Source organism: Perca fluviatilis, chromosome 3 (genome assembly GCF_010015445.1).
Source record: "Perca fluviatilis chromosome 3, GENO_Pfluv_1.0, whole genome shotgun sequence".
Taxonomy (NCBI): domain Eukaryota; kingdom Metazoa; phylum Chordata; class Actinopteri; order Perciformes; family Percidae; genus Perca; species Perca fluviatilis.
The window spans coordinates 16963253-16985033 of record NC_053114.1 but is presented as its reverse complement, the minus strand read 5'-3'; the positions used below and the strand labels follow the sequence as shown (position 1 = coordinate 16985033).

Here is a 21781-nt window from a genome sequence, read left to right as displayed (position 1 = left end):
TACAGTTATGTTGAAAATTTTGTATACTTCTCGGATTTTGGACACTTTGTTGTTGTTTTCTGCTACAAATTATTTCAAATGTAAGAAAGATTGAGTTTAGGTCTCAAGTGCCTGCGTAGTTCTATCTGCATTTTAGAAATACTTTGCTTTGCTTTAAAAAAATAAAGAAAAAAAATAAAGCTCACCTGGTAGAGCAGGCGCCCTTACATACGTAGCGGTTTATTTCTCGACGCAGCGGCCACAGGTATGACTCCGCCCTGCGACCCTTTGCTACATTTCATTCACCTATCTCCCCTTTCATGTCTTCAGCTGTCCTATGTAGATAAATGCTTAAAATGCCCCCCCCCCCAAAAAAAAAATTCTCTGTTGACATCTGTAAATGCGCCATATACACATAGGCTATTAAAATATTTAACTTTTTACATTTATTTTAAACTAAGTAAAATGATTAGTACCTTATCTTTAGACAAACTGCTGCCCACAACATTTAGGCTAACCTTGTCCTAATAAACCTATAACTAGGTTGGCTAGCCAAATGTGGTCTACTTGTTTCAGGGAATTAAAAAAAAATAATCAAATGTGAGTGGACTGAACGGACACCCAGATAAACAAACAAACACAATTTTAGAAGAAAATGAGGGCAAAAACAGATGAGTGAAACAAGCCAATGTTTGAGTGAGGTAAAAGCTTTGTTTTGCAGCAAATGTTTTCATGGAGGAGGGGTTGAAGAGGGGGGGTGGGGGGGGAATCAAACTGATATTTAGCCCCTACTGGCTTTTTTCTCTCCTGCTTTTGTTTTATGCAAGGCTCTTTTTACCACATGGTAGTGACAGATTGTTTGAGCTGAAAGGAAAAGCCATTCGAAGCTAATTAAGCAGCCATTCCAGGCACTATTCGCAGGCAGGAGGGAGAGTAGCACAGGCATTTGTCAGCGCCGTACCCAACGTGGCTTTGATTGACAACACTGGCTCCTGACTGACAGATTTTCCGCGCCTGAGCCAATCGTAAGTCGGCCAGGAAGACAGCTGCGACACCATTGGATAGAAAGCAGTGAAGAGGAAGGAAGAGGACCCACGTGGGGCCGGGCACACTGAGCAACACTTGATAGGCTGATATCCTCACGCGCAGACGTGTTGTAGCCTACCTAGTGCCGCTGATAGGGAAGCTTGTAGATGCTTGAGGTCTCGTTAGAAATAGGTCGATCAATTCAAGTCACTCAAAGGACACTCTGCTGTAGATTAAGCAGTATTCACATCCTCTGCGCACTTCAGGTCTTGAATGAATTTCTATGAGCTCCTATTTTTCTTGGCATAGTAACTAACAGGACATTTATTTTTCTTGGCTTCTCTGCTTCTACTTGAATTAAGGGCAGAAAGTGTGATCTTCCTGTTTCACATTGTTCAGGGTCACACTAGCTTCACTTGTAATTGTTCACATATTATGATCACATCACATTTGCAGCATAGTGCTTTTATTAAAATGATCAATTCTGTCTTTGGTTAGTAGGGCTACTTTCCTGTTTAGACCAGCATATAGTGTTTGAATCGGCATAATTTTTAATGGTAAAAGTCGCAGGTAAGCACTCATAATGTAACAAACACCGTTCGAAATGCACAGATATATACATTATTGCCATTTGTTTCGAACAAGTTGTTGAACGCACCGAATGTCACTTCATATCCAAAATGGCGAACATGTGAGGTCACGTATCGCAACCCAATCAGAACACCGGTGCACTGAACACCCCACGTGGGGGTTACCGCGCTGTGATTGGTCGCCGTTGCTAAACTCCTTCGGAGAACCCCATTGGTCAGAGCAGGGCCCTCTCTCGACAGTCGGATCCTCGTGTCAGTGCACAGTCTGTGTGTGGTACAGCGCGCGGCGGAGGAACTGGTATATTTCACAACGGCCGTCATTTTCAAAAGAATAACGCGTTTATTTGCCAATTAATAATATTTGGACTTACTGGAAGATTCGTGTACTACTACTGGATCTAATATTCTTTGAAGTTGTATGCGCTCAACAACTCGTCCCGATCGAGGGCTTTCCAACGTCCGACCGGACGGAGAGACGCACTCCGCCTCGGTATCACCAGGTTTTAAAGGACTATCAAGAGGCAAAGAGGAAGAAGTGGATGAAAAATAGAAACTGCGACTGACATTTTCCGCCCTTATCACTCTGTGGTGACGGTAACAAGTGAAGGATATTAAGCTTTTTGTGCCTGGATACTATTATTTGTTTTACCTGTGCAGAAGAGCGAGGGGAAGAATCAGCCCAGACAAAGGTAAAAAGGGCGACACGAAGAGAGCCGCTAACAAGACGGGTGGTGGTGGTGTGGCTTTATGGCAGCCGACTTTGAAAGCAGCAGCGGGTCCTTGTTTTCAGATTTTTCCCCGTACACCAAAACAACCCTTGTGTGTGTGTGTTCTTGTTCCCTTTGTGGAGAACAACTCGCTAGATTTCCGAGAGAAACAAACAAAGCATCATGTCGTTGAGGTTGTGATCAAAGTATCAACTTTGGGATTTATTTGATAGGCTACATCGGATCAGACACATTTTGCTGGTACTCTTGTCTTCTCCTCGCCGTGTAATGCAAATCGATGCGACAAATTAAGGTTTTTTTGACCGAAAATGTGAAATATATGAAGAAGAAGAAGAGAAAAACATGTTAATGCAACCTTGACGATTAAAAAAACAACTTTTATTTTCATTTTTTTCAGGGAGTAGATCATAAACCAGCCCCGTTAAGTTTATAAAGCTTTAATTCCTGTCGATTTACACTAGGGTCGCTTGCTGCGAAAGTGATTCAGGTGCTCAGCAGTGCCTCGTTTTCTGTTTGTGTAGGTACAAAGGAGAGGCCGACGAGGTGATACGTCCAGTGGTCGGGGTCTGAGTGGGCGCCTTGCAGCCGAGGAACAGGGCTTTGTCCGCAGCAATCCTGCGTATACAGGGGAGGGGGTGGCGGTGATTTACCGCACCTTCACCGCGATTACGGAAGGAGACAGAAAACGCACCGAATTCCCTTGTGTAAAGAACGCGACATGTATCCACAAGGCCGGCATCCGGTAAGTAGCTGTCTTTTGTCACTGTTTGTAAATTGATGCAAATGCACCGCCCTTTAAAGTAGCCTAATTAGCTCGTCAAAGTGGAGCTGCTGATCCACACCTTACTATTTATGGTCTGGTTGCATCGGTGCTGCTGAGGCGCTTCATTCTGGCAGGAGAGAAACTGGGATAGCTTATTTATTGGCGACAAGATCAGAGCTTTTTGTTGAACTCAGGAAAGTAGACCATCATCTCCTGCTGTAATCTGACTTCATTTCTCAGTGTAGTTTGTTCTAGTCTCAATTATACACTGATAAAAGATGAATTTAGCTTTTTTTTTGCAGCAGCAGATACTAAAAACCCACAACTTTAAATGTGATTTTTCTTTTTTTCATTATCCTTTGCCTACCATGTAAAATTACTTTGAGGACGGATGAAGCGACTCTTTCCTCCGCCACTCAGGGCTCAAGGGAAATGTGAGGACAAACCATCAAGAGAAAAAAGAAGGGAAAAAAAAACCTGGTTCACCAAGAAAGAGGAGGGGGTGGTGGTTAGAGAGAGATGAGACTATTATCTGGACTGTGATGGTGGTATTTACACCTGTGGTATCTCCAACCTTGCACTTTCCAGGCACCTCACCAGCCAGGGCAGCCTGGCTTCAAGTTCACAGTGGCAGAGTCCTGCGACAGGATCAAAGACGAATTTCAGTTCCTGCAGGCCCAGTACCACAGGTAATGACTAGCCTACTGTAAACAGCATTGACTTCCTGGAAAGAATAGGAAGAGGAAGCTGCTTCGTCTTGTTCCATTTTTGAAGCCTCGTGCAAGTTCACACTGATGTTACACTGATAAATATCTATCTGTTCTGAATTTTTAACGGGGCGTAATATACCTAAATTGATAACCTGCTTTAATGCAGGTATGTAACAGATTTCAAACTCGCCGTAAAAGCACAATTTTATTTTTCTCTTCTCTTCCCACAGTCTTAAAGTGGAGTACGATAAACTGGCCAATGAAAAGACAGAGATGCAGCGTCACTACGTCATGGTAAGAGCAGTCATTGTTAAAGCTGTTAATCTGATTTAATGCTGTATCCTCCCTTTAGCCTCAGGTGAAAAGTCACAGGTGGTGCAGCCCTGGTGTTCTGCAAAGGCCATGCTAGCATTTGTCCCTGCTTTGGTGTTGTTGACTCAGGCCTGTGTTTTCTGTTTTCATTGGATAAGAAGGTGCAGAGTGGGGGTGTGTGGAGGGGGCGGTTGAAACTCTAGCAGGGGTCAAATGTCCAACTATTGATTGTGGGGTGTGACGACCCCCCTCTATGGCTCTGGGGTCCTCTATATGACCCTCCCTAACCCTTCCCTAACACACCCAACATGACCCACTGGGGGTTAATGACTGGTCTGCTGGCTTTTGTGCATGAATCGGAGAGTTTCCTGTATTATTATTTTTTAACTTCTTAACTCACCCAAGGTAAACCATGGGGTCATTCAGACACTTGACACACCCAGGGGTTTCTCAGATATGGGAAGAACAACCATAAAGATAATAGACTACTTGTTGTGGCGAGGCGTTGTTGTCAAAATGAATATTATATTTTTCCACTATTGATATCACAATATGGGAAATGCATGCAAACTTTTACATAAGATTAAAGGTCCCATGACATGGTGCTCTTTGGATGCTTTTCTATAGACCTTAGTGTTCCCCTAATACTGTATCTGAAGTCTCTTTCCCGAAATTCAGCCTTGGTGCAGAATTACAGCTACTAGAGCCAGTCCCACAATGAGCTTTCCTTAGGATGTGCTATTTCTGTGCCTGTAGCTATTGAGGAGGAGAGAGGGAGGGGCAGGGTGGGGGTGTGGCCTTGACCAACTGCCACTTTGCTCATTTGAAAGCCATCATGTCTCTCTCTTATGGGTGGGCCAAATTCTCTGGGCGGGCAAAGCAGAGAAAGGGGAGGTAATCTTGCTCCTTATGACCTCATAAGGAGCAAGATTCCAGATCGGCCCATCTGAGCTTTCATTTTCTCAAAGGCAGAGCAGGATACCCAGGGCTCGGTTTACACCTATCACCATTTCAAACCAATTGGGGACCATAGGCAGGCTGGGGGAATGCATATTAATGTTAAAAAACCTCATAAAGTGAAATTTTCATGCCATGGGACCTTTTTTAAACAAAAAAAAAGATGTTCAATGAACTACACTTGTGTGTATTTCATTAGACAAAACTCTGCATGTGTAACACAAACGTGCTTTGAATTAGGAATGTTAAAGCTTTAGTGTAACTTTTTGATATTAGTGAACGTCCGTTACATTCTAGCAATTGCCAAATGAGTTGCTACAAAGCTAGTTAAGACTATCTGCTCCACACAACTCTCTCTGTATTTCTCAGTATGGCTATGTTCAAAAGATTGTGGCGACCGGTTACTTTCCCGCGCCGAAACTCAAGTGAAGGTTATGACCTCTTCTGAAGAGTGCATCATTCACAATTCATCAGTTGTTTTTTTTTAATCCTCCGTGTCCTCCTTGGCTACTAACAACTGCATATCAACGTGGGGCGTTCACGGAAGACTTGTATCATGTGGAAACGCAGACAGTTTTGCTGTCGTTACTTAGAATTCCTCATGGGGGCGGCAGAAACTACACTATGGCTTTAACAATGAACCGTTTACTGACCATAAGAATTAATGCTATCAGTTAGACAGTTAAAATAATAAAGTAATTATAAACCGTTGGTTGCATGGTAAAAGAAAAAAATAGCCCACACAATCTATTTCTTAACTGCTAGTGCTAACTTTGCACCAGCAAATTGCACTTAAAGCTCTTCTTTTTCCTGCTAAGTTCATGGCTCTCAGCTGCTATATCGATGAGGACTGGCGGGTTAAATCGGCCGTCCTGTACACACAGCTGACAACCTCGCAGGTGCATGTGGTGAGACAGGCTTAGTCATACGCGCCACGGACAGCTGCGGATTTGTCAGTCCCACAGAAATGAGCAAGCGGTTTCGAGGAAAGCGGCTGAATGTTACCACGACAATGCACATGCACCTCGTGGCTGCATGGTCGGTAAAAGTCTGCAGCTCTCCGCGGACGCGAGAATCGAGCCTCCTGGAGGAGTGAACTGGGACTCAGTTGCATGCTTGTTGGTTAACGGTTAATGAGGGTCAGCTATCGGTCAGAAAAATAATCTATACTAGCATCCCTACTTTGAATCACTAATTCGGACAACAAACTTTTTTGTAAGATGACAATGTGCTGTCATATCGTCATCATATTTAGAAATGTCAAACATTTGCTGGTTCCAGTTTCTCAAATGTGGGAAGTTGCGGCTTTTCTTAGTCCTTTTATGACAGTAAACTGAATATTTTGGAGGTTTGGACTGTTGGTTGAACAAAACGGGACATTTGAAGCGTCGTCTTGGGTTTTGGGAAATTGAGATGGACATCTTTTCTCTATTTTTGACATGTGATCGACCGAATAAGTAATCGTTTCAACGAGAAAAAGGTCAGCGGGTGAATCAGTGATTAACCTGATAGTTGCTGCCCTCATATCATTACAATTCAAATTCCATAATCAATAATATTAAACCACTGCAAAGCCTTAGTACATATTGTGTTGCACTTTGGTTTGTTGATGTGCGTACTTTGTCTGCCAGCACCCAGCACTTTTCCTGTGTTCTGGAAACCTCACTTGGGAGCTAAGATAGGTGCTTGATTTCTGTCAAAGAGCTGTGAAGGGGTTAAATGTAAAACTGTTCCATGAATGCAAATTAAACCTATTACATTCGGATCAGAGCTCGCTGATGATCAAATGGAGTCAAATGAAATAAATTCCTCTGCGAAGACAACCCAACTCAAAACTTCTTTCTAATACAGTAAAATCAGCATTTTGTCTATCTGATGATAGTTGCAACTTAGACCTCACTCTTAGTTTGTGTATTTGCATTATCTTGTTTATACATGAAAGGGATGACTTTAACCAAACGCAGCATTTGTTAAATATTATTTTCCCTGTGAGGAACCAGAAGGTGGTGGGGAATAGCTATAATAAATGGAAGCTGTTTGATAAACAAGACCAACTACTAGGCTTTAGTTTGGGTCTGTTGGGTGGCTCACAAGCTTTTGGCAATCATCAGCAGATAATCTTGTTTTAAATGCGAGTATTGGCGTTCTCCTGTGTTTTTGAATCCACATACAGTGTTTTCAGCTCAAAGACAGGCAGTGCCCAGTAGAAGTAAATGAGAACAGTAGCCATTCCTCTGTCAGCTGTGGTTGCGCAAAGAACATGAAGTTGTCAACCTCTTTGGTTAATGTCAGTGTGGTTTTTAATAGCCCGCCCCCCCTGTGCTGCAACATGTATCTAACTTTTCTCTTTTATTGTTTGGGTGCTTTAGAGGACTAATACAAATGTCATATCAGCCCCCCCCAATTCACTGTTCCTCAGAGAAAAGTCACAAGTACCTTTTTTCCTATTTTATATCACAAAGGATAAATATCTGGGCTCATGTCTTGCCTCAAATTACTTATTTGATTTTATGTAAAAATAAGAAATGCATCATTGAAAAGTCTTTGAAACAAAGTTTTCAGGGTAACCTCATTATGTATTAATGTTTTCTATTCTTTCTTCTGTTTTACAGTACTATGAGATGTCCTATGGGCTCAACATTGAGATGCACAAACAGGTATGAAGCCATATCAGGGATGGTCTGTGTACAGCCAAAACACGGTTGTTGTTTTTTCCCCCCGAGTGATTGAGGACTATAAACACGCATACCTGACCTTACTTTCTACCCTCATCCTTAAATGGCTGTTGGAAGCATACACTAACTGGCTTCCTGTAGTGAAAATGCTGACAGGCTAAACAACATGAAGGGCACGCTGCCTGATGGGGATGGTTTGATAAGATTAAGTGTGTGTGTGTGTGTGTGTGTGTGTGTGTGTGTGTGTGTGTGTGTGTGTGTGTGTGTGTGTGTGTTGTGTGTGTGTGGTGTGTGTGTGTGTGTGTGTGTGTGTGTGTGTGTGTGTGTGTGTGTGTGTGTGTGTGTGTGTGTGTGTGTGTGTTACGGTCTGCCTCCCCAGTGCCAGCCGGGCTAAAAGCGCATTAGTTCGGCTGCCACCCAACACTGGGCATCATGCTGCAGTGGAAAGACTTCTACAGATGAATAGGGCATATCTGTAGTTTCCACGACACCACCCAAGGAGCCATTTCAGTAGTCTGGAGGCATTAAGGAAAGGGGCAACAGATATGTTAAAATCATCTTAGCATTAGAAATAGTGACCACGGTTCACATCAGGCTTCTCTGTTGGTTTGCTTCCAGTAGATTTTTGGCTTGTCATGCCCAGAGTTTTGAAGTCATGTTGGTTTAGGGTTTGTGGAAACCATTCCTTAACCCAAATACTTAGTTAACTTGTATCCCGTGCACCACCAAGAATGGTGTCCCAGAGCAAGACACAAAAGGCTTAGTAGCTTTTCTGTCAGCTGTGCTCTCATATGCCTCTTCTGTATTCTATTATTTTTAAAACAATTGATTAATTGAGTCAATTAGACAGAAAATAGTTTTGAAAAAGTCAATCATTCACTCAAAGATTTGATTTATTTTATATAATTACCTCCGCCAAATAGGTTTTGTTTTCTGTTGTCTCCGTTGGTTGGTTGGTTGGTTGGTTTGTCTGTCGAAGGATTACAGAAAAAAAACTACTGGTCCCATTTTTCTGAAACTTGGTAGAAGGGTGTAGCATGGGCCAAGAAAGAACCTGGTAAGTTTTGGGCTGGATCAGAATCACGGGGCAGATACACAAATTGGAATAGGGAAATTGTGATGAGCATGCACTATTTTTATGACATTTTATGGACTTAGCTTAAAAATCGAGAAATTAATGCAAATAGTTGTTAGTTGCAGCCCACGGTTTGCATTAAATCAGAAATGCAGTATAACGGCATGTATAGTGTCCTTCGTACCTGTAAGATGTCTAAGATGATTTTAGCATTTCATATCAAGTGATTAGGCGTGTCCACAGGATAAGGAGTGTGCATTCTGTCCGACTGGTCAACTTTTGGTGCAGTTAGGATAAGACATCTGCTACTGCAGTCACCATAGTCCTAAGTGCTTTATAAAAGTCAGATTACACCTGTAAACAACACTGCAAAACAACTGTTTATATAAAGATCTGACCTGAGGCCTTTTAGTCAGCCGTGTGAAACCCACATTTTCTTTTCTATTAACAGACATTAGCATAATCTTTTATTCATTTGACTTGAGAAGAGGGAAAAAAAAAGATTACTGTGATCTCAAGATGCCCCTCTTTTATCTTTCTACACTTGCATTTACATTTTCTCTGATTCTGTCTTGCCTTCTGTTTCCGTCAGTCACCTTTGACTCCTCAATTCTCCTTTTCCACCTCCCTTTTCATGCCCTTATCTGTTTTCATTGCTTCCCCCTCCTCTGTCTGTACCCCCACCCCAACGATGTGATCTGAATGATGGTCCTTGTGTCATTAGCTGTGTGATATGATGTATGAGGGTGGGAGTCTGTCAGAGGGGGAGAAAGAGAGACAGAGAGGTGGGGCGGAGGCTTCGTGGCCCTCAGATCCAGAAGGTAAATGGCATCAGTGGGAGGGTAGCCCAGGTGTGTGTGTGTGTGTGTGTGTGTGTGTGTGTGTGTGTGTGTGTGTGTGTGTGTGTGTGTGTGTGTGTGTGTGTGTGTGTGTGTGTGTGTGTGTGTGTGTGTGTGTGTGTGTGTGTGTGTGTGTGTTGTTCTTGAGCGTTGTTCTTGAGCGTCTTCTGTCAGGCACTTATCGCCAACAAGGAGGTTGCAGTGTGGGGATGGAGCTGGTTGTTGTGGGTGGATGCTGGTGGCAGTGGGACAAAACGAAGGGGGATGGAGGCTTTAAGGCAAATGGGTTAATCGACTGGTCCTCTCCTGTACATCTCCTTTGTTTATCAATAAGCCCGATGGAGTCGACGGAGCATTCTGAATAATGCATGATTCCTGCCACCTCCCTTCCTCTCTCCCCATTCTCCCGTCCCTGGTGAACGAGTGTTTGTGATGACATCAGCGAGAGGTAAACAGACAGCCCTTAGCTGTCCCTGTTATTGGTAGGAAGGGAGGGAGGCTGGCTTGGATGCACGTAGTCATATTCCTTCGCTTGTTTCGAAGATTTATTGCAGTGTGAAAAAAAATAAAAAAAGATGTGATAAACTCACTTTGTGTTTTTATCGCTACTAAGCTAGATTGAAAAGCAGGGGAATGGGCACAAACCACACACACATATGCACGTAGAAATAAATACTCATATCCCTTACATAGTAACAGTAGTTGTGTCTTTACACACACACACACACACACACACACACACACACACACACACACACAAACACACTGTAATTGAAGTTCCAACAGACACACAGCTTCTCCTACGCTGCTGCTGAGCTGAATGGTTGCTAGCGAAGGGATCTGTGCGGTTGCCGGGGGGTAATTTGTTTTGACTGTGTCTCTTATGATGGCAAAGAGTGCAGGGTGGAGGTAATCACCCTCGCTTGCTGTCAATAAGTGATTTTAATTAGCGCAGCTCATTAGGCTGCCTCGGCAACATGCCCTGCTGACTTTTTGATGTGGGTGTGGTGGGGGCTTCTTTGTTTTTTACTACCTCTGTTCTCTGTTGTGGTCCATGTTTATCTCTCTTGTACGCTTGCCTACATGTTGATTTCAGTTCTCTCTTTTGGTAAATTGAAAACAAAAGGAACATAAATAGAAGAATTAACCATCAATTAATCCTATACCACACCATTATATTTGGCTGCTTGCACCTTAGGCAGCCATTTTGTGTATCTGTTGTATGTATCCATTTCCTCACTTGTTGAGTGAATAAGGGAAACAGAAAGTGATTTATCAAGGAGAGTTGTGTCCGCTTCCTAGATGGAGGAAGAGGGTGAAAGGAGGAGTAGAGGGAGGGAGAAAGAGAGCTTGTGCAAATGAATAATTTATATAGGATTCCTGGAATTGTTTGCCAAGGTGATGATGGCTGACCTATCTCGAAGCCAAAACAAACTGACTACGAGAACACACACACACTCTCAAGGGAGCATGACGAGGTTATTGGAGGCCGCGAGACTTGCTTTATTTTCATAGCCAGGCTAGAAGGGCTGGTAGAACAGTGTTACACAAGTGTGTGCGTGTATGCGTGTGTGCACTCAACCAGCCGATGATGGCTTTGTGTGTTAGCGTTGATGTGGTTAAATGTAAGAAAAGATGTGTGTCTGTACACACAAACTGCATAATTCAAAATAAAATCTATAAAAAAATATTGTTTACATGATGATTTGAAATCCGATGTAATCTGTTGGAAAACAGCTTATTTCCATATGCACCCCTGCAGGAAAGGATGTCACTTCAGTTTTGTGTGTATGAGCTTAAAATAGAATGACATGCAAAATATTCTTCATGCATTTGTAATGAACAAGATACCTCTAAGTGCCTCTTTCTTCCTCTTCTCTGGCTGAGAAGATAATTCCCAAACAGAGCCTCCCCCCACCACCACCACCACCACCTCCACCATCACCATCATATGCCACTTGGTTTCCTCGCCAATTGAATCCTCGTCAGAGACTTTGCTCTCCACTTGGGGGCTAATGCCTGGAGCGACAAACCGCCAAATGGCTTTCAATGCACCATTGACAGAGGGATGCAATGGAGAGAGCGCCTCTCTATGCTCTGGTGCTACTAGACAACCCTGAGTACCTGCAATTGTGGAGCTGCAGTAAAAAGCTTCTGCCAGCTCAAAGGCTTCTGTTTTCAATGGCATTAAGTGACAATAAACTATTTCCAGTGCCTGTCTCTGCCACTAAAAGCACTGTGGAAAATAGTGCCTCCAAAGTAAAGCGGGAGTAATTTAAGAGTGCTGCGTGTCATTGGATGTGATGTGTTATAAGTATTTTTCCCTGCCAAATGGCTGTGAAAAGTCATGTTACTAAGCCATTTGCCCTCCCTAACATGTGTGAACTTAGTCAGAACAGAGGGGATTGACTGAATTTTTAAAGGAAGGACAAGATGTAGCTGATAAAGGCAGCGCTGGCAGCGTTTCGGTTGACGGCTTTTATAGTCAATGCGGGAGTCATGCTTGTCCTCCATTCTTTTAAATTGTAGCTGAGATATGACAGGTACAATGTACGGCGTCTATAATTCGGCCACAAAAAGCAAAAGAAAAATGGATGCAAAGGAAGTCTGTTCCATTGTTTTATTTCCTGGCTCCAGAGTAATATTTTGACTCTGGGGTAAATTTCAGAGGAAGCTATGGGTTTCGGGAACATTTAACCTTAGAAAACCGTGAACACAGCTCAACGTGATCTCAGCTCTCAAAGCACCTGGTGCTCCTGCTCGCCTTTCAGAATAAGCTGCTGAGAGAAACCTTTGTGTTTTTAGCACAGCGAACTAAACCCTTCAACACAAAAGCCAGAGTGCACCTGAATTCCACGATTGTTTGCTCTGGAGTGGTGATTTGCTGTGAACAAATGGATGCCTTTCTTTGTGAATGGTTTGTGGTGAGGGTTTGTAATGTTTTTGCTCTAATAGTCGAGTGTATCAGCATACCGCTGTTTCCTACAAGCCCCATGTTGCTCCCCTTGCAGCCATTTCCAGAGAAGTGGTGTGATACTGAAACACTCTAATCCTACTGTGTGTCATTGTATCCAACCCCCGCTAATGATGATGGTTTATGAGTCTCCATAGAGCTCCCTTCCTCTCTTTCTCTCTTTCTATGTCAGCCCCCCTCCCACCACCACCACCCCCAGTGGAGCCACCTCCCCACTCCCAGTTATCCCTCATTAATTTCCCGTGCCGATCAGATCGACAGGCCGAAAATTCAATTTAATGACCTGCCTCTTTGCTGCGCCTAATATGATTTTACAGGCTGTTCTGGTCAGGGCCCCAGCCCAATTTACATAACGATCAGCCGTGCCAGATAGCGTTGCCCCAGCAACAGAAGAGGGGAAAGATGGGAGAAAAAGGAGGGAGGGCACAGAGGAGAGTAGTGGAGATTAGCAGGGATGGGTGTGAAGTAGTGTTGGGAGAAGGATGGAGGGGGCAGGCTGGATGGAGAGAGAGAAAGCTCAGTGCGTCTAAGGTCAGACAGAGGGTTGTGAGATAATTCCTGACAGGCCAGCAAAGGTCTGTCCCCCTGCTCTTCTCTCCTTCTTTTCCTGTCTCCCCCCTCCCCTCCAAAATGAAAAGAGTGACCCAGAGAGCTGTGCAAAAGGCCACCGGCACCTCCTGTCCCCCTTTTCCACTTTCTTTCTTCTCCCTTCTCCTCCCTCCCCCTTCCACAGTCAAACAAGGTTAAAGGAGAAAATGAGTGGAATGCAGCAGTGTATAAACCGCCGGGAAGGACCTCTTCACCCCCACACACCTGCTGGGCCCCCACCCCTAATCTCCCAGAATCAATTAGTTCACCTCCCCCCGTTCAGTCAAACTACATTACCTTAGTGTCAAATCAGAGCGTTTCACTTCACCATTTGTCACCCCCACACACTCTCCACCCCTTCTCCTTTATTCTGATTTCTACTTTTGTGTTCCTCTCCTCCTCTTTCTCCTCTCTCTGTGCAAAGTACAGATTTAAAAAAGAGGAAATGGGTTTGGCAAAATGTCTTGGGACATTCAAGTGCGGTAGGTGGGCAGCGCAGTGTATCCATTTGTCCAAATGCAGCTCTGTAAAGTGCTCTATGTTCGTCGAGCCCTGCAGTATCATCTTACGCTCCCAGATAATATTCTGTGGTCGATACCAAAGATGCCTCTGATAGATGTACCAGAGAGTTAACCTGTCTGCTTCAGCCCGCCCCACCCCCCTCTCTATGGGCTGTAATTATGAAGTATGGACCTCATTATGGTCTCCCCAGCCAGATGGTATTAGCATATTTCAGCCTCGTAATGAAATAAGGCCTTAGTGTAATGGAGGCAGGAGAGTAAATTTGTTCTAAGGCGGTCCCAATTTAGTTAAGAAATACAGGTTCTCTCCAGATGGAGTGTGTGTGTGTGTGTGTGTGTGTGTGTGTGTGTGTGTGTGTGTGTGTGTGTGTGTGTGTGTGTGTGTGTGTGTGTGTGTGTGTGTGTGTGTGTGTGTGTGTGTGTGTGTGTGTGTAAATGCACACCCTTTTGTTTTATAGGTAATTTAACTGCTTGATTATAGTGTTGCCTGTAGCATTCAGTATACTTATCATTCTAACATTTTCTTTCTCTTCTCCTACAGACTGAGATCGCCAAACGTCTCAATGCAATTCTCGCTCAGATCATGCCGTTCTTGTCACAAGAGGTGAGTGTCACTCCGGCTTGCAGCATTTATGAGTGAGAATAATTTTGTTCAACATGCACAAGAGAGACACACAGTAGCTGTACAGGAAATAGTGAGGCTGGCTACTGTGCAGAGCCTCTGTCAATAGGATGAATAGGCATGACAGTGCATCTTATATCGTACAAGACATGCATTCATTGCATAATATGAATAGTGATTTTTAAGCAATTATGTTAACCATGAAACGGTCATTGAATTGAGCATTTTAGCAGCACAAACCCACTCAAATAATTTACTTGTTTGTATTTAATTTATGATTGAAATGCATTATTTAATCACTTGCCATCACTAACTGCTGCTCTACACTGTGAGTCTAAACGTGCAAGGAACTTTAAAACAAGCCTGAAAATGCCTTTATCAATTAGGAAACTGAAATTGGCTGTCCCAATCTCCTGACAAAAGATTTCAGTTGAACTGGTTTTATTAATTTCTCACGATAAGGCATGGCACAGTTATCCTAACTGTCACTCCCAAACACCCACATGGATGGAAATTATGCCTCAGGGAAACACAAACACTATTGGTTGATATATTCTTGATTAAATTCTTATATATCCTATTGTACCAACTATGAGTCTTTAATTTTTTTTTTTTTTTTTTTTTTTTTCTTTTTATGGGACTACATTTCCCCCCTCAGCCAAAGAGCCTGTTCCTAGACTTGTCTAGGTAAACCATCAGGTCTGGATATGTGTGTTTGGAATGAATTATTCTCCATAAGGAATCTAATCTTGGTGTTTGTGTCCTGCAGCATCAACAGCAAGTGGCTCAGGCTGTTGAACGGGCAAAGCAGGTGACGATGACTGAGCTGAATGCGATCATCGGGGTACGTGGACTTCCCAATCTGCCTCTGACTGTGTGTATATCCCCTTTTCTTCCTTCATTTGACCTGAGGCCAGGGGCAAAACTGCACACATAGAGGAGACCGGCACTCCAGTAGAGACATATGGACTATTTAAGCGTGCTACATTACGCTTACAGGTTTATTTCACCTTTATGCGCCTTAGCTGAAGTTTTGTGTGTCATGGATTACCTGGGAAAGGGTAATAGATTCAGAAGGAAAATAGGGGTGAAAAGGGAATAAGAGTAGCTTATTGTATTAATCTGTAACCATTTTCTTCCTCCTGTCTGTGGCATTTGAACATTCTGACTGAATACTATCTAGCATGTCCATGTCCTCTTCACGTGTGCAGACTTGCCTCTGTCTCCAATGGTTCATTGTGTTTTTTATTTGAATTTGCAATGTTTACAATGGTACTGTCAATATTGTCTTCACTACTGTACATTTCCTGATTGTTGGTTAACTGTGACCTGTCAGCACGCTGGGTGCAGTTCCTAACGGCAGCTGTCCTCAGGCTGAGTCAAAGAACATCCGATATACAGTCCATGCTGTGTTTTTAGATCATGGTGTTTCTCAGATTTCACTTTGGCTGCACTTTAAATTTTTGATAAAAGGTTCCAGCCAACAGGCTTACCCTTCCCTCTGACCCAGCAGCAGGAGGAATTAGAGTGATCAGGTTGGGACAAGCATTGTGATTGTAACCAAGATTACAACAGTGTGGATGTAACAGGGCATTAACATTTGTAAGATGTAGTGGACGAAAGATTTAGGCTGCATTCAAACAACGTTGGCAGAATAGGAAAAACTGCTGTTATTCTAACTTAGGAGCATTCACACACTGCTAGCATTGTAGTCACACCATATAAATGACCTAAATGAGCTACTGTTGTTGTTGCTAGGGCTGCAACTAACGATAATTTTCATTGATTAATGGTATTTTTTTCTCGATTTAATTAATGAATCATTTAGTCTATAAAATTTCAGTAAATAAAATGCCCATCACTGTTTCCTAAAACTCTGGGTGCTGTCTTCACATTGCTTATTTTGACTGACCAACAGTCCATTAGTTCAATTTACTATCAAATAAGACTAATTTATCACATTTAATCACTTAAATTTCCGTCTAAGTGAAACCAGATACTAGAAAATAGTATATAGCTCCTTTTTAAGTAGCCATATTGATTCGGTAAGAATTTTATTAATGTGTAACATCCAATGATGATGGTTTTGCTAGGACGGTTGGCTTTCAACTTGCCGTTTTTAGTTTACCCCAATTATATTAACAGTATATTTTCTTATGTTTTATTCAATTGAGAGCATCTGCAGTGATCTAGTCTTTAATAGAACAACAGAGCACACTTAAAAAAAAAAAAAACAGTCAATGACCTTTTAATTGTAGCCACAACCCTAAACACAAACAAAATCCACTCTGGCCAAATGTACTTTTTTAGTGATTTGGTCTTCCATCTGCTTTTATTTAAAAACCTTCGGCCGAGCTGCTTTTTAATAGCCAGCTTGGGCGCAGATGGATAACTGACCCTTTTTGATTAGCCCTCTGTAGTTAGAGGCTAGTCAGCGGTTAGCTAGTCCCACTAGTGGGAGGTCAAGTCTAATGAGAGGCAGATATCGAAATTCAATTAAGGGGAATGAGCCAGGAGCACAACCCCCTGTTTTTAAGGTAATTACTTCCTGTTTCCTTTTCTTTCTTTTTTTTTTTCTCTCAACCAGCTGAGTGAAACAACAGGAGTGACCCTGCCTTCTTAAAGGGTGGGCAGGGAGACACACACACACACACACACACACACACACGCGCACAGGAAAAAAGACTTTAATTATAGGGGCGAATACATGGCAGGTGATCAATCTCCCCACAGTGTGAATGGGGCCGTGCTGCTGTGGTGTTCTTGTCATTAAAGTCTCTGGGATATTCGGAGAGCATCAGAGTCTGGCAGCTTTCGACAGCAGCTAGATCAGAAAATAGGTTGAGTCCAGAAACCCACACGGTAGAGGTTTGCCTATGTGATTCAACATATATACCTTAGTTTAAAGTCCCCGAAACACCCAACAGTCTTCCAACCCAACTCTCCTTCCAGCTGGAGGTGACTGAGAGGCCCAATGTGTGGTCTCTTGATATGCAAATAGAGGTTTTCTAGGAAAAAATATTGCTATTTTACATAAGGCTGAAATGATTAGTCGATAAACAGAAAACTAATCGCCTACTATTTGGATTACTGATATAATCTTCAAAATCATTTATAAAGCAAAAAGGCTAAAAGAATTTCCAGATCCAGTTGCTGGAAGGGTAGACGCTGTGCTTTTCTCGTTGTCAAATGAAATCTCTGAGTTTTAGCTCATGGTTGAATAAAGCAAGCAATATGAAGATGTCCCCTTGGACTGTGGGAACGAGATGGGCATTAATCACAAACTAATCACAATTTTTTTTTTTGTATCTGTTCTACGTATATTTTTTTCAAGTTTTTAATGCTCTTATCAACATGGGAGCCGACAAATGTGCTTGCTTTATGCAAATGTTTATTATTGCAACAATCCAAAACAATGACAAATACTGTCTAGAAGATTCTTTGGAGAGCCATGCTTCTCAGCGATAAAGTTAACCGTCTCGACCGGGACGCAGCCGTCATCAGCGGGGTGGGGTACCTCTGTATGCGTAGCCGTGTAAAAAGCTGCGTAATAAGCGGGATAAAGTAGAGCTAGCGAATTTGAACCCCGACAGGGTGATGCAGGACGCCTGATTGCCCAAACTATGGAGCGGCCCGAAGCCCAGAACGTGCGTTTGATGGCATTAATTTTGACAGCCCTAGTTAAAACATTGTTTCTCTCATACTAAACAAAAACATAAGTTACCTACAACTGGAGCAGGCTGAACTGTGTTAAGAGGACTGAAAAACTAAGTCAAAAATGCAAACTAGTCTCGTCCCTAGTAGTTTTGCATGATTGAGTTTGATTTGACAAGTGCCAGAGGTGCTGTCTCATTTCCATGCTCCTACACTCATTTCCATGATTTCAACACAGGGTGAGATTGTACTTCAATAATGGTTAACAAGTCAGTTACAGTTGGTGTGCTGTTTATCAGCAACCCTTATTCAAACGCACAACACACAATGTAAATTATACTGCCTGGTTTTGTTTTTGCCAACCGTGATCTCTGTGAAAAGTTTGCATGTTTTATTTGCGTGTGCATATTTACCGTATGAAAAGCCTACACACTCAAACCAGATGTAAATATGAAATTTTGTAATAAAGTCCAACACATGGCTTGACTCATCAGCATCTACACATTTCTTAATGTCTGAGGTTTTGTCATGTTTTAGGTGGCTTACATTATATTTTTATTTCATGTCAAGATTTAGCCTGAAATCACCAGCTTCATTATTAGAGACACTAGTTAAAAAACTGGCCAAAAATCCCTAGTTCCAGCCTTTAAAATGTGAATATGTGATGTTTTTTTTGTTTTGTTTTTGCTTTCTTTGTTTAGTAAACTGAATATTTTGGGGTTTTGGACTGCTGATTGGACAAAACTAGCTTGAAGCCATCAACTTGCACTCCGGAAAATCTTTACTTTATAGACCAAAGTTTCTGTTGACCTCTTCAGTTTTCTTGCTTGTATCATTTCTGGCTCAATCTCTCCTCTTCCTCTCTCCTGTGACTCAGCAGCAGCAGCCGCCTCATAGTGTCTACCCAGCCTTCATGGTCAGTGTTCAGGTTACCAAACGCAGAGAAACAATTTTGGTTTTATCAAGTGTTTTTGAAGTGCTTGCTGGCAATCTAACATGTGTCTTTGTGAAGGGGAGCTGATGCCTTTTTGGAGCCAAAGCATGACTTTTGTGTGTTGGGATATTTTTGGCATCCTGTACTTTCATCTGCCTCGCTCAGGTGTCACAGATTTGACGGCACTTTTTTTTTCTCCTAACCTTAAACAAAATGTTTCCTGTGTCTTAATCCTTATTAGGATGTAGTCTAATCTTTGTCACGACAACTGAAGAAAATATGATGAGCCACGGAAGCAGTTGTAAAGCACAGAATTAGTAGGTAATGTGGCTATCACTGCCAGACTTATTAAGCCAGTCTGCCAGCTGGTTTGTGCTGGTGCTGTTGACGCTTGTTCCACCTGACAGTCTGTTCTGTAGGGAGCCAGCTTCGCCTAGTTAACTTTAATTGCCTGTTTCCTGTGGAAGTTGCCTGAGCTGCGGCGGCATTTACACATAATGAAAAAAGATAAGTGTGAAAGGAAGCCAGCTCTTTATCCATGAATATTGAATTGGAAGCAATTTATTTTCTGAATTTTCTCTCTCTCTCTCTCTCTCTCTCTCTCTCTCTCTCTCTCTCATCACTCCCCTCCCTCGTCTCCCCTCGCTCCTCTCCTCTGCCATAGCTCGTTAATGAGGCTTCTTGATAATGATCCCTGCACGCTTTTCCTCATTAGGCACACTCAATAGGGACGTCCCTGCCTCAATCCCTCGCTCACTCTCTCTTTCATTCTCTTGTTATTTTCTTATCCTGCCTCTCCCTCCTTTTCTTGTTCTGGCTGCCCCATCTTCTTTTTGACTCGCTTTTCCTTTTTCACAACAAATAGGCTGCTCGGCACACCAGTACACTATCGATTAACAATGCCGCCCCTCAGTTGCTTCTATCCATCGTACGATTTCAGGTCCAGCTCGACATAATGAGCTGACTGAATAATGGCCAGCTGCTAAATAGACCTTTTTAAATGTGGTAAACCACTAGATAAACCCTCATCTAGTTTCTCCATTTTATGTAATAAATGTATGGATGAGGCTATTGAAGTTCTATCCAGCAAGCAGAACAGCAATCATGGTTTTTTTTCTTCTTCTTCTTTTGAGAGGCAGTTGATGGATGTGCTAAGTGTTATTTAACCTTGTTTTAAAGCACTTGCTTCCCTCTTGCCTGAGTGGCTATTTAACTCCTGTCTATCTACTCACTCCTCTTTGGCTGCCTCTCTCACACAGGCATCCATGGCCTCTTGGGAAGTGTGTGTGTGTGCGTTCTCCACTGTGTCTGTGCTTAACAGCATTTTGCTGGAGGGGTGGGCATGCTTGCTTGGTTTTCCAGAGTGTTGAAAGGGTTTGAGGTTTTCAAGTGTAGAACTATTGATTTTTAACCGTCCCAACTATGATTGAAGCACGGTGGTTTAGGAGAGAGCAAAAACACTTGGTATCATTTCTGACAACCAGAGGGGACATGTTGTTGAGTAGTACATAGTTGTCACATAAAGGTCTCGTACCATAAATAAGAAACGATAAACAATTTGTAAAACAGTGTAGCAGTGTCGTAATAAGTGAAGAGCATGCTGTCAAAAGAGTATCATGTCTGTAGTATACACATGGAAGCTCTCAGGCACAGCTCGTCCGTGTGCAAACCTTTCCACAGAGCTGATTCAACCAGAAGATTAATCAACAGCAATTTGGATTTGATTTGTCAAGCAAATATTCTCTGGTTCCAGCTTCTCAGATGTGGTGATTTGCTGCCTTTCTTGTTTTTGTATCTTTTGTAAATGTAATACTCATTTGTGTTTTAAACTGTTGGTCAAACAAAACCAACAGTGTGAAGACATCAGTTTGGGTTCTGAAGAGTAGTAGAAATACATGACAGATGTTACAGCCCTAATCTGCATGGCTCTCTTAGCACACTGATTATTTTATTATTAGTGTAATCAATGTGATAAATCAGCTATAATGTGGTTTAAGTATATACATATTGCTGCCTCGTGATGTAAAACAGTAGTGGGCTAATACTGCACAGCTAAAGATAAAGTAATACTTAATGTATTCTGTTTAAGTTACCTAACACTTTCAGCCAGATGATAACATCTACAGTTACGAACAGAATCCGTTTTTCCTCTGACATCGAGTGTGCTGGATCAGCATGTTGGCAGTCACTGCCAGTCTGCTATTATGCATAAACGGTTTGGCCTTGAACTAAATGATGTCAAAGCCAGCTCTAATGCATGAGTAGAGTGCGGTCATTCATGGATTCCCTTCCCAGCCGACCCACTTGTCCTCTGTCTTGTTTGTCTTCGTTTGTTTACAGCAGCAGCAGCTTCAGGCTCAGCACCTCTCTCACGCGGCCCACGGCCCCCCGGTCCAGCTGCCCCCACACCCCTCAGGCCTGCAGCCGCCCGGCCTCCCCCCTGTGACGGGCGCTGGCTCCGGCCTGCTGGCTCTAGGTGCTCTTGGCAGCCAGGCTCACCTGCCTGTAAAGGATGAGAAGAACCACCACGACCTGGAGCACAGAGGTGAGGAGCATAGCCTAACACACACACACACACACACACACACACACTTTTGATAGATTCATCATACAAACGTGTTTATGTACAGAATTACTGTGTGAGGAAATGTTTATACAGGTTTTATTATTTTTGCCTAATTATATATTTGAAGCATTAGTTATAACCCCTTTTATAAAAAGCACCTAATTAAGAAGTGTTACCAAAGAGTTGCAGACCTTAGAAGGATCTTTTTAGCTGAATAATAATTGTATAATCTGATTGGAGTGCTGAGTCGTGGTGACACCCATACTAA

General features: G+C 42.7%; 1 protein-coding gene across 13 annotated transcripts in view; it reads left to right on the top strand.

The window, feature by feature from the left end:
* Positions 1–1835: 1835 nt before the first annotated feature.
* Positions 1836–21781, top strand: part of LOC120555746 (transducin-like enhancer protein 3-B) — a 33558-nt gene continuing 13612 nt past the window's right edge. For 2 of the 13 annotated variants that reach the window (XM_039794779.1, XM_039794772.1), the window contains exons 1-9: positions 1836–2284; positions 2845–3065; positions 3675–3775; positions 4027–4090; positions 7678–7722; positions 14279–14341; positions 15129–15233; positions 18891–18929; positions 21288–21492. In XM_039794779.1, the coding sequence (XP_039650713.1) occupies positions 3042–3065; positions 3675–3775; positions 4027–4090; positions 7678–7722; positions 14279–14341; positions 15129–15233; positions 18891–18929; positions 21288–21492 (646 nt within the window). In that variant the 5' untranslated portion in view covers positions 1836–2284; positions 2845–3041. The remainder of the gene's footprint in view (positions 2285–2844; positions 3066–3674; positions 3776–4026; positions 4091–7677; positions 7723–14278; positions 14342–15128; positions 15234–18890; positions 18930–21287; positions 21493–21781) is intronic. The other 11 variants (XM_039794784.1, XM_039794778.1, XM_039794776.1 and 8 more) reach the window with 10 other exon arrangements.